General features: G+C 43.6%; 1 protein-coding gene across 10 annotated transcripts in view; it reads left to right on the top strand.

Annotated features, from left to right (window-relative positions):
* DCUN1D3 (defective in cullin neddylation 1 domain containing 3) overlaps nt 1-11,918 on the top strand; it is a 34,481-nt gene extending 22,563 nt beyond the window's left edge. For 8 of the 10 annotated variants that reach the window (XM_081256589.1, XM_081256588.1, XM_081256586.1 and 5 more), the window contains 2 exons: nt 9,284-9,819; nt 11,108-11,918. In XM_081256589.1, coding sequence (XP_081112715.1) covers nt 9,389-9,819; nt 11,108-11,591 — 915 coding nt within the window. In that variant the 5' untranslated portion in view covers nt 9,284-9,388 and the 3' untranslated portion in view covers nt 11,592-11,918. Of the gene's footprint in view, nt 1-2,322; nt 2,703-7,193; nt 7,448-9,283; nt 9,820-11,107 lie in introns of those variants that run through there. The other 2 variants (XM_081256594.1, XM_081256595.1) reach the window with 2 other exon arrangements.
* The last annotated feature ends 4,148 nt before the right edge of the window (nt 11,919-16,066 follow it).

The raw sequence follows: 16,066 nt of genomic DNA on the forward strand, positions 1-16,066 counted from the left end.
TACTCCCAGAACACTCCCATTGTATAAGTTGACACTACTTTTTTTGAATTCACATTGAATATTATATATATAATATTTTTTTGCACAGTCTTTGATCTGTTGTTCCACTTCTAGGAATTTATTCTCAGGAAATAATTATAAATGTGCTGAATTTTAGCTGCTATTCTGCTTATTATCCCAGTATTGTTTATAACAGTGAGCTCTTGGAAGCAAACTAAATGTCCAACAATGAGAGTTTATTTTAAATTGACAAATTATCAATGAAAGACCTATCTGGCTATTAAATCTGTTTTAACAGAGAGTCTCAACCTTTCTGTAACCCCTCTGCAGTGCAGCACCAAATTTTTGACAGATTGAGTCGTAGGCTATAAATAGTTTATGGGTTATGTGAAATAGCTGGTGTGTCAGTGGTGATACCAGTACTGCCATTGAATGCTGCTCATTTAAAAGTATTTGATGAGAGAAGATTTATTTGAAAAAGTATAAAATGGAAAAATTTGCAAAATAGAATGTACAGTACAACGCAGTTTTGTTTAAAAGTTCAGTGTGTGTGGTATGAACATGCATGTATTTACTTAGGTGTGCCATCCATATGTGCTTATATAAAACCCTGAAAGGATATACTCCAAAATATTAATTGTAGGTGGTGGGATACTAGGGGACTTTTTTCTCTTTATGCTTCTCCGTATTTTCTAAACTTTACAGAATAACTATGTAATGCTTTTGAATTTGGCAGTGGGTAAGAAAGTCTTAGTGGCCTTAGTTCTCTGACCAGCTTACTGATGTGGTTGAAATCGGATAGTTTATTATACAGATCTTCCTTCTGTCCCTCTTCCTCTTCCATCTACTATGCATTAGCAGTCAGCTTCCATCATGGGCCTCTAGGAAAAAACTGATAAATGTGGCCTTAATGAATTTGGATTTTTTTTTTTTTAAAGACTTAGCAAACATCACACTAGTTACCATGTGATGAACCTGAAATCTATTTAGAAGAAATGTGGCTCTAGAAACCACATCTGTACATTTGTGGTCATCATTCAGGTGCCCCTCTAAGACGTCTGCATGCACTCATTTATCGTCTTTATATTGGGTTCCTTTCTCATCTTTTGACTCATTTCATAGTTTCCTTTCTTGCCTTTCTTTTACTTAGATGCAAAGACCAAATCTTAACTCCAGTTAACTATTTTTCAGTCAGTTATTGACTACTGAATTCCTCAGGTGACTGAAAGGTGAACAGTTGATGTGGTAATTGGGTGTTTGAGGACTAATTATCTACAATCTGGTAGACCTCCAGGGTGGCTGGTATCCATATGCTAATTGGAAGCAGGGAAGTGGTGCCTAACCAGTGGTTTTACCTTCAATATGGCCTAATGAGGCTGTATCCTGAAGATAAGCTCCAAGCTAAAACCAGAGATAAAGAGTATAGCGTATAGCAGGCATGCCATTTTTATTATGGTACCAGAGCACAAATCCAAGACAGCCCCCTGGTTTTTTTTTTTTTTTTTTTTTTTTTTTTTTTGTGGTACGCGGGCCTCTCACTGTTGTGGCCTCTCCCATTGCGGAGCACAGGCTCTGGACGCGCAGGCTCAGCGGCCATAGCTCACAGGCCCAGCCGCTCTGCGGCATGTGGGATCTTCCCGGACCGGGGCATGAACCCGTGTCCCCTGCATCGGCAGGCGGACTCTCAACCACTGTGCCACCAGGGAAGCCCAGCCCCCTGGTTTTAAACAGGGAAAGTTAGTTAATGAAAAAGCTGGTGCAGAAACAAAAAGAATGGCCAACCTAGAAATCTGGTGCCTGTTAATGATGTGTACTTTGCAAATAAGTGGGCAGTCTGACTTGTCCAGATCAATAGTGACAGCAAAAATATTCCAAGTGTGGGTCAGTAGAATAATTCAGCTCTTTTTTGGTTGTTTTGAGTCATGTGGGATTAAACATGTAGCAGCTCTGGAACCCAGAGGCCAAAAATGCTTGATTCTTTGGTATTTGGAAACTATAGTATACGTGTGTGTTGGCTTGGTTGTATTTGGCAAGTAGTATTTGTTCTTGTGAGCCCACGTTGACTTCAGTCCTCAGACCTCAGTTGTATATATATCCTTAGTATATCTGAAGTATGCAAGGTAAGGAATGTAAGAACTCTTTAAAAAGAAAAGAAAAATTCTTTTGTACAAAGCTGACTGGTCTTAGTCCTGTGACCTAAGATTATTTTACAGAAATATAACCAATTGGTTTATTTTCTTTTTAAAACATTTTACCTTTCCTCCCTCCCTCTTTTCCTCCATCCCTCTTTCTGCACTTTTTTTTTTTTTTTTTTTTTTTGCGGTACGCGGGCCTCTCACTGCTGTGGCCTCTCCCGTTGCAGAGCACAGGCTCCAGACGCGCAGGCTCAGCAGCCGTGGCTCACGGGCCCAGCCGCTCCGCAGCATGTGGGATCTTCCCGGACTGGGGCACGAACCCACATCCCCTGCATCGGCAGGTGGACTCTCAACCACTGCGCCACCAGGGAAGCCCTCTTTCCGCACTTTTGAGATTGGTTGATGCAGAAAGTCTTGTGTTCCTACCCATCCCTAACTGGAACTGCTGTTTTAGCTTGCTGCTTGCAGTACATTTTAGGACAGAAAGTCTTTTAAAAGCATGAAAATAGCAGACGTGTCTCATTTGCTTTGGCAGAGGAAACAGCTTTTCCTCCCAAGTAGCTCTAGGTAAGACCTAATCTCCAAAGGTGCTCTTGTAAGTCCCAAGTTCCAAATGACAGCAAGCAGAAGACTTTGCATTTTAAAGTACTCCCTCAGTCTTTCCTCCTTGTTATTTTTGCAAGTTTACTTTCTAGGAAATAGTTTATAAATGGACACCACCCATTTCCCAACTTTTTCTCAGGTCACTCAGCATCTGCAGCTGCCAGTTGGGATCAAGAGGCTCTTGTGGTCTTGCTTTGAGACTCCCCAGGGAGATGGCTTCTGCTAGTACAGCTGCTTTAGCCCCTGGCAGCTGGATGTCTGGCATATATAGTAAGAAGTAAAATCATGCGCCCAGCTAGCTATACAAACTGTTTGGATGGAAGTTGGAAAGATGGGTTTCTTATTGCTATAATATGTAGAAGCACCAACATTCGTCAGTGGCTTCTTGCTTCTGAACAGACTCTAGATGGGAACAGAATGGGAGGGGTGGATTGGATCAGTTCCTTCTCTCAAGGAAGTCATCAGAGTAGATCTCAAGTGCCTTGCTGACACAGGATTTTGGTGCCAGCCTTTGCCCCCTGTTTTTTAGCTCCCAGCCAGCTATAACAGTGAGCCAGCTTGCTCTGTTTTCCATATGTAAGGGTCTATTCCTGACCCTGCAGAGTTCAAACTAAGATGATTAGGACAGGGAAGCCTGCAAAAACAGTGTAATCTTTTACCTCTTGTTCAGATTGGAGCAGCTCTGCTTTCTGTGTCTTTTTGGACTTCACATTTTCCCTTGGCTCTAACAAGCTTGGGCAAGAAGTATGAGAGCTGTTCACTGAGGAGGCAAAATGCCTGTCCTCAGAAGGCTTGCAAATCTAGAACTTCAGCCTCTCTGGATACCAAAACGTGAAGGTAGTCCCAGAGTATTAGACTTGGAAGGATTTTAATCATGGGAACACAAACTCAGAGACGTTAAGGGACTTGTTCAAGGGCACACATTGCTTAGGGAGATCCCAGACCAGAACGGAAGGCTTCCTGGGAGTTTACTCTGTTCCTGTTGACTCAGTACCTCTGGAGTACAATCAGATGTTGATAATGTATCTTTTCTTCTTGGGCCATCATCATCTCCTTAGGGGAAGGATATATCCTGGCATACGTCATAGCAAAGAACAGTAAGTAGTGAGGCCAGTGATGTAGAATGGTGAGTTTAGAATCACACTGCCTGGGTTTGAATCCCTTTTCCTGTATGGCCTCAGGCCAAATCCTTTAAACTCTGTTCAGTTTCCCCCTCTGTAAAGTGAAGGATATATTATCTTCCTCATAGAGTTGTAGTGGGTTAAATGTGATAATTCATGTCAGTCTCCTCAATACATACATGTAACTTAAAAGGTATTGCTATTAATAAACATTTTAAAATCCTGTCTCAACTTGGACCAACCAGATTGGTCCTTTGCCTCCTTCCTTTCCACTTTATGCTTCCAGTCATTGAAGAACCAGAACAAGACTCATCTTCTCTGTGAAACTTTCCCATTGAGTTGATTTTGGAGTCTTGACAGACTGGTTTTATTTCCTAGTCCCACTGCTTAGTGGTTAAGAAACCTCAGTTTCCTAATCTGTAAGGGCTCTGACAACCTAGGCTGTTGTGAGGTTTGAAGGTGAGGTATATGAAGCAGATAGCCCCATGTCCCACAAATACCAATTTCTCTTCATCAGTCCCTCCACCTTTCTTTCCATAACACTGGTCCACACTCCACTCTCCTTTTCTGTCTCCATTTGTCTTTGTGTGGTTTAGCCCTTCATGGTCCTTCTGTTCCATAAGAGGTGATTCTGTTTCAGAGGTAGATAGTAAGTCCTAGAAGACAGGGACTTGCCTGATTGTCACTTCATGGAACTGCCTAAGAGATAGAAACAGTTTCCTGATCTCTTCTCCTCTGGCTCTCTGGAGCCAGAGCATCCACTGGGACCACGACCTCTGGGATTGCCCTCAGCCCAGCAGTGCCAGCGCCAGGCCTGGGGCCAGGCCGGCAGCCAAGCCCATCCCCAGGAACAGCAGCTGGTGCTGGCACAGGGAAGAGGGAGGCTGGAAGCTGATGCAGAGAAGGAGTGAGGGAGAGAGGCGAAGTTAGAGCTGAGACTGAAGGAGGAAAGCTGGAGGCTGATCTTAGTCCAGCATAAACTGAGCAGTTACTGTCTTTCAAGTAAACCCCCAAAGCTGTGCATAGAAGTAGGTTTCCTGGTTTGTGGCTTTTTTGCCCCCTTTATTCTTCTTCCTACCTTTCCTTTCTTCCCACCCCTCCTTGTCTCTCACTCCATTTCACTCATTTATGCCACTTTAGCTGAAACAGGAGAGCAGAATCACTTACTGCAAGAACAGGAAAGCTGCTGTGGGCATTTGGGGCGTCAGCATACCTGAACTGCCCCAGGAGACCTGGCCTGGCTGCTGACAAGAGCACTGTTCTAGAAGGGAGGCTTGATTCTGTCACCAACTTTGTGATAATAACAACTATAATAAAGGCTAACACTTACTGAATACTTTTTATGAGCCAGATATTGGGCAGAGGATTTTACATGGGTTCTCTCATTTACTCCATCCACCAGACCATGAGGTACAACTGTCCCATTAAAGTTACATGCTGATGGTCACAAAGTTGGTCCATCACCATGATTCAAATCCAGGTTTGTCTGCTCCCAGAGCTCTTCCTCTTAAGTACTCTGCTCCAGTTTCTCCCTTCCTAGATAGCTCGTTGACCTCAGTGTACCTCCATTTCTCTTCCTATGAAATGGGGGTAATTATTTCATAGAGCTACATTTATATGTAGCTGTTACAATGTACTAACAAATACAAAGTGGTATTCATGAGTAATGATGCTCTGTTAGTGAAATTTGGCTCTGGGGTGCCCAGATTGTGCTGAGGCTGTCCACTTCAGAGAGGTGGCAGGAGGACCACTGGCAAGGATAAATGAGTATAAGTAAGTAGCAAGTTGGAAATCCTGTCTGTCGCAGATCTACAGAGCTGGAACCTAGTGGAAAGGGAATGGAGTCTGGAACTGGCTGGAAGGTTGTCCCACGTTAGGGACAGGGAGTGACCAGCAATTCAGAGTATCCATAGTGCACAGCAAATACCCAGCTTGATTTCATTCAGCATCATTCACAAGTCTTATCCTATGGAGGATCTGATTCCCCCAGGTATTTCTGACCAGTGGTGCATTTGAGCAGGGTCAGTGCTGTAGTTCAAGAGACTGTTTTTGAGCAAGACCCAATTGCATGACTCAAGGCAAGGGTAGGCGTCCTGTCTGGGCCTGGGGAAGCCAAAGCCTGGAGCCCATTGTTCAGATGGGACAAGCTGGGGCTTCCATCAGGCTAATCAGATACTACTCGGCTGTTAATAATGGCTGTCATATCAAGTGTTTTCTGTGTGGAGGACAGTGTGTGCCAGATACCCTTTATCTGCGTTTCCTGACTGAATCCTTACAACTGCTCTTTGAAGTAGATACCATTTTGCAGGTTGAGGAAATTCAGGTTTTGATCAGGGTCGAACATCCGGTGGCAGAGTTGGACTTTAAGAGCTGAAGCTTTTAACCATGCTGGTGGGCTGAAACATCACAGGGTTAAGAACTTTGGACTAATTCTAGTCCCCGCCTCTAGTGAGACTGAGCCTAATGGCATCTTGCCTGCCTGTGTCACGGTCTTAATGCTTGCCCGGGAGAGGGCAGTGGCTAGGACACCCTTCTTAGCACAGGGCATAGACCATGTTCTTTTTTTTTTTTTCCAGTGGCTAATTGTAAAACTCGCTGCTCTGTGATTGATGTGGTGACACTCCTGAGCTTGGGACCCATCCATTGGTGGGCTTTCCCGAGATGATCTGATGTAGGTGGGCTCAGCAGTCCAGCCTAGTGGTGAAAGGTCATGGTTTCTCAAGCCAGACATACCAGGTTCTGCTTGTGATCTTGGGTAATTTTCTTTGTGCCTCAGCTTCCGTCTTTAAATGGGGTTGTGGTGAGGATATATGAGTGTTATTGCCCATAAAGTGCTTAACATAGTGCCTGGCATGGTATCAAGCGCTCAGTAATTGATGACTACTATTATTAGCTATTAGCCAACAGCTAGTGGGTCCAGGGAAACTTTCAGCTTTAAAACACCTGAAGTGCTGCCACCCTGGGACACATGGCTGAGCACCATGATTGAGCCTGAGAAATCTCTGGGTACAGAACTATTTTCCCAAAGAAAGAGGAGACACAAAAGAAGGGAGCCCATTGAGTAATCAGGGGGCCACACTTACCATCAGATCTGAAAATACTTTTTTCTGGCTTGAGGCCACAACTTGCTTCAAAGAAAAGGACCAGAATGGAAGAAAGGGATCCAGCCTTCTGGCACTTGCTGATTGATCATCTGTCTAAATTGATTTCCCCCTCCTTTTTTTCATCTGCTGGGCAAGTAAAATGCCTTCAGGTTTCAGCTGGTACTGCTGTGCCAGGTCATCACAGATGCTGTCATGTGGAGGGCTGGTTGGGTAAATGGATTAGGGCCTCTTGGGAGGCCCATCTGTTCTGTCCCTATGTGAAGGCCTTGGCGCCAGGATTTGGAGGAAGCTGATATAATGCAGCATCTGTCCAATGGGGCAGGGGTGAGTAGCTTGGGGTAGGTGGGTCAGTAGGAAACCAGGAAATCCTCTTATCCTGCCAGGTACCTGGGCTTCCCTCAGCAGCGGGAGCTGAGCAGCAAAGCCTGGTGAGTCAGCGTGCCTGGGAATTAGAGTTGCCAGTCTGTGAGCATGTGGGATCTGTGTAAGTTTGGGCCTTTTATTTCTTTCAGCATTTTAGTCTTTAGAAACACAAATCTGGAAACCAGACCCTCCACACGGTATAGTCCTGCTTGTTTTGAGATAATTCAGCTTGAACAGTTGCTTCCCTTGTATGCTGGTCTTCTAAGAATTAACCCCTTACCTTTTAAAATTGTAACAAGTTGTGCTTATGGCTTACTAGCTATATTCTAAAATCATAAAAAGGCTTTAAAAAACTTACTTGGGTCTGTCATTTTCCACACCAAAACCCTTCTAAGGGTTTCAGCGTGTTTTTGAAACCTAAGTGAAACTGCAAGTCTTTTTTTAAGGGCGTGTATAATCATGTCTGTCATGTACTCTTTGAAGGTGGACAATGGGACACACCCCGATACAGTGTGATTCCGGTAACTACAGGAATGATTCTGATCTTCATTTTAAACTTGTACACTCAGAACATACCCTTAGAATTCCTTTTGAAGATAACTGAATTTATCCAAGCACTATTTGGAGGAAGCTCAAGTTCTTTAGGTAAAGTTTAAAGCTCCAGCCTTCCATTAAAAGCACCCTTCCGCCCCACTGCCAGTCTTCTTAGAGCTTTGAATTTGGATTGTGGAGGTCCCTGACCCTAGAGCTGGAGAGGCGTGGGACTGACATTGATTTGGTCTGCTTTCCCGACTATACTTCTGGCTCCTGGTCTAAATTTCTATTAACATTATAATTTCAGAGGCTGCAGTTACTATAGCAGGTAGCAAACCTTTATAAGTACTAAATTTTAGAGGGATCTTCTAGTGGACTAGTTGAAGGTAAGAATAAGAGTCTGAGTAGATAGAGTCTTCAGAGAAATCACCTCATCCCTGGCCCAGAAATTTCTAGCAATTCTTTAAAAAACACTTTTTCGTTACTTAAGTAATAAATAAATCACTGTGATGTTTGTTATGTATCAGTGCAGGCTTTTCTTCATCTAGCCGTTATTCTGTCATTTAGACTGTATTTGGGTAAATCAGCCCTTCTTTTAAAATGGAGACGCTACCTTGGAAGAGTAAGCCTGCAGGCCCTACAGGACATTCACATTTAGTGTGAACTTGACTTTCCTCTACATACCACCTTGCTGGGGGTGGGGGTTAGAAAAGAAGCTCAGCGATTGGGACCCTTGGCGTGGAGAACAGTCTTGGTGGATGGCTCCCATAGGTGGATAGAGGAAGGGTGGAGAAAGGGCATTTCACCTACTGTGTGGGTGGGTCCCAGAACGGAATTTGAAGAAATCAAGACAAATTTTACTCTGTTATTTGGCTAGGACTCTGCCGTTAGTCTTGACTCTGCAAATTCTTTATCTCATCTTTAGGCCATTATGAAACTATATAGTTGTTTGGGATGTGGCTACCCCTTCTTCCTACTCATCCTACTTAAAAAGAACATCTGAGAGTTTTGACATTAGAGACTAGAAGATGAACCTTTTATTTGTACCTTCTGGGTTAATACAGGTCCAAATAACTTTCTTATGTGATGGCAAGTTGGCAAGACAAATTTCCTTTGGAATATTTCTGGCAAAACCGTAGTCTTCCTTGATGCATTCTGCACATGAATCAACTTCTTTGTGATCTATGTTACCTTAAGAATTTTAGGAATTTTCCTTATTGGTTCTCCATATGTGCTCTAACCACTGCATTTCCAAGGTGAAGGTATAGGCTTGCGAGGGAGATGATGATGAACTTGGGGTATTTCCCCTCGTTCATGGTTAGCTCATTGAAACAGAGTGGTGTTCCACTGTGCAGTCCCTGGAGGGAAGCTTGCATACTCTGTCTCCCTGTCCAGCAGTGATTGCTCTCTAATTTCCTTCCAGGTTGGCTGGCTCCTCTGGCTGATGGCATGTTGAGGCACGTGGGCCAGTGGCAACAAGGGCATCCAATCCAGAGGGGGCCACTCTAGAGGCCAGGCCACCAGCATCATGGGCCAGTGTGTCACCAAGTGCAAGAATCCCTCATCAACTCTGGGTAGCAAGAATGGAGACCGTGACCCCAGCAGCAAGTCACACGGGAGGCGGGGTGCAGGCCACCGTGAGGAACAGCTGCCAGCCTGTGGCAAGCCAGGTGGGGATATCCTTGTCAATGGGACCAAGAAGGCAGAGGCTGCTACTGAGACCTGCCAGCTGCCAACATCCTCAGGAGATGCGGGGAGGGAGCCCAAGTCAAATGCCGAGGAGTCTTCCTTGCAGAGGTTGGAAGAACTGTTCAGGCGCTATAAGGATGAGCGGGAGGATGCAATTTTGGAGGAAGGCATGGAGCGCTTTTGCAATGACCTATGTGTGGACCCCACGGAATTTCGAGTGCTGCTCTTGGCTTGGAAGTTCCAGGCTGCTACCATGTGCAAATTCACCAGGTTAGTCACAAATACTTCATGTCACCAGGTGATCAGAGGATGAAAGAGCACCATTGAGCAGTGGTGCCCAGCTATGATAGGACTAGGTTGACTTCATAGGGTTTTGGGTAAATCTTATTTTCTTTTTCTGACCAGTTTCTCTAAAGCTATTCAGCCTCTGAGGAACTGGGTACCAACCATCCTTGCCTGAAGTTAAATGAGGAATAATCCATGTTGCCACGCTGCTGCCCCGCCCCACTGCTGTTTGACTTTTATCTTTTCTTTCACTCCTGTACTTGTCAATTCACTCACTTCCTCACTCGATGTTTATTGTACACCTATCATGTGTTAGGCATTGAGTGCCAGTATAGTGAGTGCCACTGGGGATGTGCTTCAGTAACTGCATGAAGCCAGTTGCTCCTTCTAGCTCTCTGCACATTACCCTTAGCCAGCCTATGTGCCAACAAGGACAGCTGGCCCTAGTTATCAACTAGTAGTTGTGTACATTGTCATGGTCATGCATCCCTATAGAGGTTGTTTGTGGGAGACAACATGGCAGGGTCACTGCAAGGTGTGGTTTCCTGAGCACTGGGTTATAAGTAAGTAAGAAGAGTTGACTTTGAGAACCCCTCGATACAATTTTTAGTCCCTGGGTAGGTTACTCGACAGACCTCAGATGTTCTATCTTCAGCAGTTGCAGAAATCTCTGAGGTGATGATCAATGTGAGACCATGTTGTAAGCTAAAAGTGTTATATAGATGTTAAAAATACATACTCAATTTTTGTTTTTTAATAATGGAACTTTGATCTCTGGTGGCAGAGTTACCCAGGTTCATCCAGAATCTTTGGCTCCAAAACCTTCCCTTGGCAGTCACCAAAAATATTTCAAAAACAAACAACCCCTAGAGAATCAAAAGGAAAACAGGAAGACACTCCCTATCTTGGAGGAGAGTCTACAGCTTAATCACTGTTGCAGAATGGGAAGCAGAGCATGGAGCAGGAGACTTTGAGTTTAGCTTTGGAAAGATGAATAGATGAGTGAATGAACCATTATCAGCTGTCTACCGTGTACCAGGCACTATTAGAAGCAGCTGACATATTAACTTGTTTAGTCCTCACCAGAACCCTATGAAGTAAGGTAGTATTCTCACCATTTGGCAGATGAAGAAATAGGACTACAGTTAGCGGAGGAGTTGGCATTCAAATCCAGACAGCCTCACAGCTACCCTCTTAATTATGATACTATATCGCCTCTCAGTAAATGATACCGTTTACAATTATTAATTGTGCCCCCTCCTTCCTGTTGCAGGAAGGAGTTTTTTGATGGCTGCAAAGCAATAAGTGCAGACAGCATTGATGGGATCTGTGCACGGTTCCCTAGCCTCTTAACAGAAGCCAAACAAGAGGATAAATTCAAGGATCTCTACCGGTTTACATTTCAGTTCGGCCTGGACTCTGAAGAAGGGCAGCGGTCACTGCATCGGGAAATAGCCATTGCCCTGTGGAAACTAGTCTTTACCCAGAACAATCCTCCAGTATTGGACCAGTGGCTAAACTTCCTAACAGAGAACCCCTCGGGGATCAAGGGCATCTCCAGGGACACTTGGAACATGTTCCTTAACTTCACTCAGGTGATTGGCCCTGACCTCAGCAACTACAGTGAAGATGAGGCCTGGCCAAGTCTCTTTGATACCTTTGTGGAGTGGGAAATGGAGCGAAGGAAAAGAGAAGGGGAAGGGAGAGGTGCACTCAGCTCAGGGCCCGAGGGCTTATGTCCCGAGGAGCAGACTTAGTGGCTCTGTCTCAGGAGCAGCAGCAAGGATCTGCCCGCTGCCCTGCAGCCAACCAAGGAATTGGACCTTTCTGGAAATTACTGAAGATCCGGATATTTTCTACTTTACACCTTTCTCTGCCTTGTATCTGAAAGGGCTCTAAAATGCTGTATCATGTTTTAGGCACTTTCTTCACTTTTTGGATATTTTGGTTATTTCTTTTTTGGGGGGAGGGTCCCCCAAAATATTTGAACCTGGCTACATGTTGTGTATCTTTTTTTTTTTTTGAAGCCTTCAGATAGAATAAGCCTGCCACTTCTTGCACAAATTAGATTTTTTTTGGGGGGTGGGGGAGGGTGTAGAGCAGGGAGGGGGGAATGGGACAGTTAGGTTGGATTATCATTACAAAACGATACAGTGCCAGATCTCAGTTTTGCATATTCTTGTTTTTCAGGGCAGGTCTGTACTGTGTGTAGTGCTGTTTACATCGTTGAATTTAGGTTGTAATAATTATTTTTAAAGATTTACACAGAGTTGAATAACAGTGTTAACTGTTAACCGCATTGCATTAATTCCCAGGCGATTTAAAGCTCTTGGAGAGCCAAGGCCAACCAAGAGCATTTGTAGTCTGGTGACAACCCCCTTTTAAGCTAATTTATCTGGAACCCTTATTTTCCTCACTTCTTGCTCATTCCTTCTTTGACCTATTGCATTTCATGTTGAGTTTATCCTTCAACATGCTGCACCTGTCAGTCAAGTGAGCGGTTTTTTTAGAACACATTGTACTGAGAACCACTTAAGCATTGAATGCAGAGAAAGCAGTGCTACCTCAGTTTTGCTGGAAGTAGACTTTGATAGTTTTCTTTCTTTGATGAACTTTCTGTATTTTCACGTTGTAAGTGGAAATACTTTTTTTTTTTCTCATTTGCCTTGGAGCCAAAGTTTCTGTTCCTGGTGGTCAGAAAACTGTGCCTGCCGGCCAACTGACTTGAAGGAAAACTGTGGTATGGAGCTCTGCTTGAATTTTTTTTTTTTTTTTAATTGAGTATCATCAGCTTACTTGTCTGGCAAGTGCAGAAGCCTGGGCTGGCTTGAACTCTGCCAAACAAATATAAAAATGTATTTAATAGTTAAAACGTGTGCCCTTTCCCTTCTTGCTGCACCCATGTTGTCACTTAACCCCCAGAAGTTATTTATTTTCTTCTTTGTTAATGTCAGGCTCATTTGGGGTAATGTGATGACTGTTTAGGTTTACATGACCCACCTCTCCTTTTCCTACCCCCAAATATGTATATATACATATATAAGATATGTATATATTTTACCTATATAAAATATATATATATACACATATATGTATCTATATTTCTTTGTTTCTTTGCCTGCTAAAACTGGCTATAAAAGGGAGCCTTCAATATATATAGTATAAGAAGAGTGCCAGGGAACATCATAATGGAGGCTTTTGAATCAGAATTTGGACCAGTTTCATTAAAGAGAAGATTAGTTTTCTCAGCCTTTTCCTCACAAGAGGGAGTCCCAGTTCCCCAGACTCCTCTGCGTGATCGCTCCGTAAGGCCAGCTTTGGCCAAACTGCCATACAGGAGCTGACTCTGGTCCTACCTGGTTTCAGTAGAGGGTCCTCTTGTTATTTTTCCATTAAAAAAAAAAAAAAGTCCTCATAAAACTGTACTGGAAGGGTGGGTGGCAGGAACTTGTACTGTTCAGCTTCCAACACTTTGGAACAGATTGAAAAGGGAATCTTTTAAATAAAAAAATATTTACACTCTTGAGGTAATGAGGTAATGAAGAGTTTGTCTATTAAACATTTGGAGTTTTCTCCCCCAACTTACCCCCATCTCCGTCCCAGGTATATGTTTCTCAGCCTGGGCAGGAATCACTTATTTTGAGTTCCTTTATTAGTAGCCTACAGCTCTGGGCTCCCATATTTACAAAAATGATTTAAGGAGTTTCTGCAGTCGATGTTTTTCTAAAATTGGTATTGACAATAGGAAACATACTTGAAGTTAGATGTTCTTTTCTGAATCTTAACCCTGACAGTTGCCCCTTCTTAGAGGGATGGATGGGAAACTTTAAAGTCAGCCACAGTAGGTTGGCAGTACTGCTGGAAAGCTGACGGGGATCCCAGTCCAGATGTCTGGCTTTGTTCTAGCCTAAGACACAAGATCCTTGTATAGAGTTTCTAGAGGTCCTAGCAGGTTCTGTGGCTCAACTGTAGTCAGGGCATCTAGAGTGAGGTGTTAACAAGACTGCCTTTTCATCCAGCCAGTGTGCAACCCCCAGTTTTTCCCAATTCTGGATTGGGTAGAGGTTGAATAAGGGTAAAGGCAGGCTGCTCCTAGCCAGGTAAGGCTTTTTCTGTCTCAGATCAGAAGGGTGTATGAAGAGAAGGGCACAAAAGAGGTAGATGCTGAATATCCTGAAGACTCTGGAGGAACTGGATTCTTTCAGCCTATAAGAAGGCATGATTCCATGCATTAGGTGTGCTATGATGGATGGTTTTTTGTTTTAATTCAGCTCTTCAGCTTCCTCAACAAAAGAACCATTAAAAAATTATTTTGGGTTATATATTTAATGGTCTATTTGTTGCAATAACGCAAATTAGAAGCCTGAAAAGAGAATGGTCAGGGAGGGAGTTTCCTTCCAGGTTTGAGTCCTTAATGCAAGGAATTCAAGCTTCTACAGTATCCTGGGCCAGTGCTTATTAACTTTCTCATGAAAAGCAGTTTTCTGCAAAGGGATCCAAGGTAGTATGTGTGTGTAGGGTTTGCAGTTGCACTTGTGGGAAATGAAAGGTCCCTGTTCCTCTTCACCTAGAGATAGGTTTGCTGCTTAATGAGTGAGCAGTAATTGCTCACTCAATGAGTTGAAGAGGTCAATGCATGCCCCTCAAGTAAGCCAGTGCACCCTTCACTTTAGCAATATGACACCAGAGTGGTGTGGTGGTGTGGAGAGGGGCAGGATGTGGATGCCAGTTTGAAAATAGGCAAATATCAGAGTGGCTACAACAAACTGAGTATGTTGGGAAATTGCTTGATTTTTGGCAGTGGTTTTGTGTGTGAGCTTCTGTGATATTTCTTTAGCAATTGATTAGAAAGCTGTATGAGATGAAGTGTGCCTCATTGAATTGCTCTTCCCCTATCCCTGCCAAATCTGAATGTATCATTCCTAGCCCTGCCTCCTGTAATGACACTTTGCTATGCTTCAGCTAGTTGCCTCAGCAGTTCTCCCTGCCAGATGTGCTCACATGTGTGAGTTGGGTCCAAGATCCCATTTCAACCCTTCTGATAAGAAAAAAATCTAGAGCTGGGTAAAGATCCAAATTTCAACCAAGCCCTCAGGCCCAAGGAAATCCAATAGAAAACGTACAAGGCAGCGTTTTCAATATTAAACTTCCCTAAGGAAGGCACAAACTAGCCTTCTTGGAAAGGAAGAAAGATTAAGCCACACATTATTTTTGGTCCTTTAAACAGTACGGATCTCCCAAGGGCTGGTGGCAAAATTCAGTCCTCAGTGCTGGAGCCTGCAGGGTGTGGGACTCCACAGTTCACGTGATGGCCTCATATACTATATACCATGCCAAATTTAAACAACGGTAGGAAATTACTGGGATAAAGACCTGGTATAGGTTTAAAAAACAAAACAGAAGATCTGTATTTAGGACCGTGTTTAGTTTGCCGCATTTAAAGTAAAGTCTTCAGTGCAGTGAAGCCCAAAGGTAGACCCAATTACACAATTATAAGGGCTGGAAGAAAGCTGCTGTTTTGCTGTAGTAGCCCGCTTTGCTATTTCTGTCTTATGTTTGGTTAGTGATGACCTGAATATCTTGGTAATTGACAAGGTCTTCCTTGGGGGACTCCAGCAGTATCTTGTTTAAAGAAGATGGACTAAAAGGACTATTAAGTCATTAAAGTGTTAATTGGGACTCATTTGAGAACACGTGACGTTGATCTTCCTCTTAATCCACAGTCTGTTTTCTGATTCATATAGAGGGGTTCCCACCCACTTCCCCTTCAGAGTTTACTCCTTTGCTAAGCTGTAATTATAGCATATATCCAGGTTCACCTTGACTGGCACTGCCTTACAGTGAGGATCTGCAGTTGTTTTTCCTCACTGAAAGACAAAATTGAGTAACCATCAGATTCTGCTTCTGATTCAGGTGCTAGGGCATCACATCCTCCTCCCTATTTCTCTTCTTGGAAACTGAGCCTGCTCTTCCACCACCCACCTTCCCTAGTAGAAACTTTCAACACAAACCTTGGATATTGCCAAAGCCATTCAGCAGCTGCTGTGGTTTTATTTCCAACACACATTTATTCTGGGAGAAGTGTCTTCCCTCTGACCCTGGTCCCAGCCCCCTGAGTCTGTTATTAATTGCGCTTACCTGTTGCACTAATGAATATGATTCTAGGTTTCAAAGGGGGAATTTGAAGCAGTAGGCAAATGGGGCTTGGATAAATTGGTCCTACAAATAAGAC

This window comes from Mesoplodon bidens (genome assembly GCF_964165515.1).
Source record: "Mesoplodon bidens genome assembly, chromosome: 15".
Taxonomy (NCBI): domain Eukaryota; kingdom Metazoa; phylum Chordata; class Mammalia; order Artiodactyla; family Ziphiidae; genus Mesoplodon; species Mesoplodon bidens.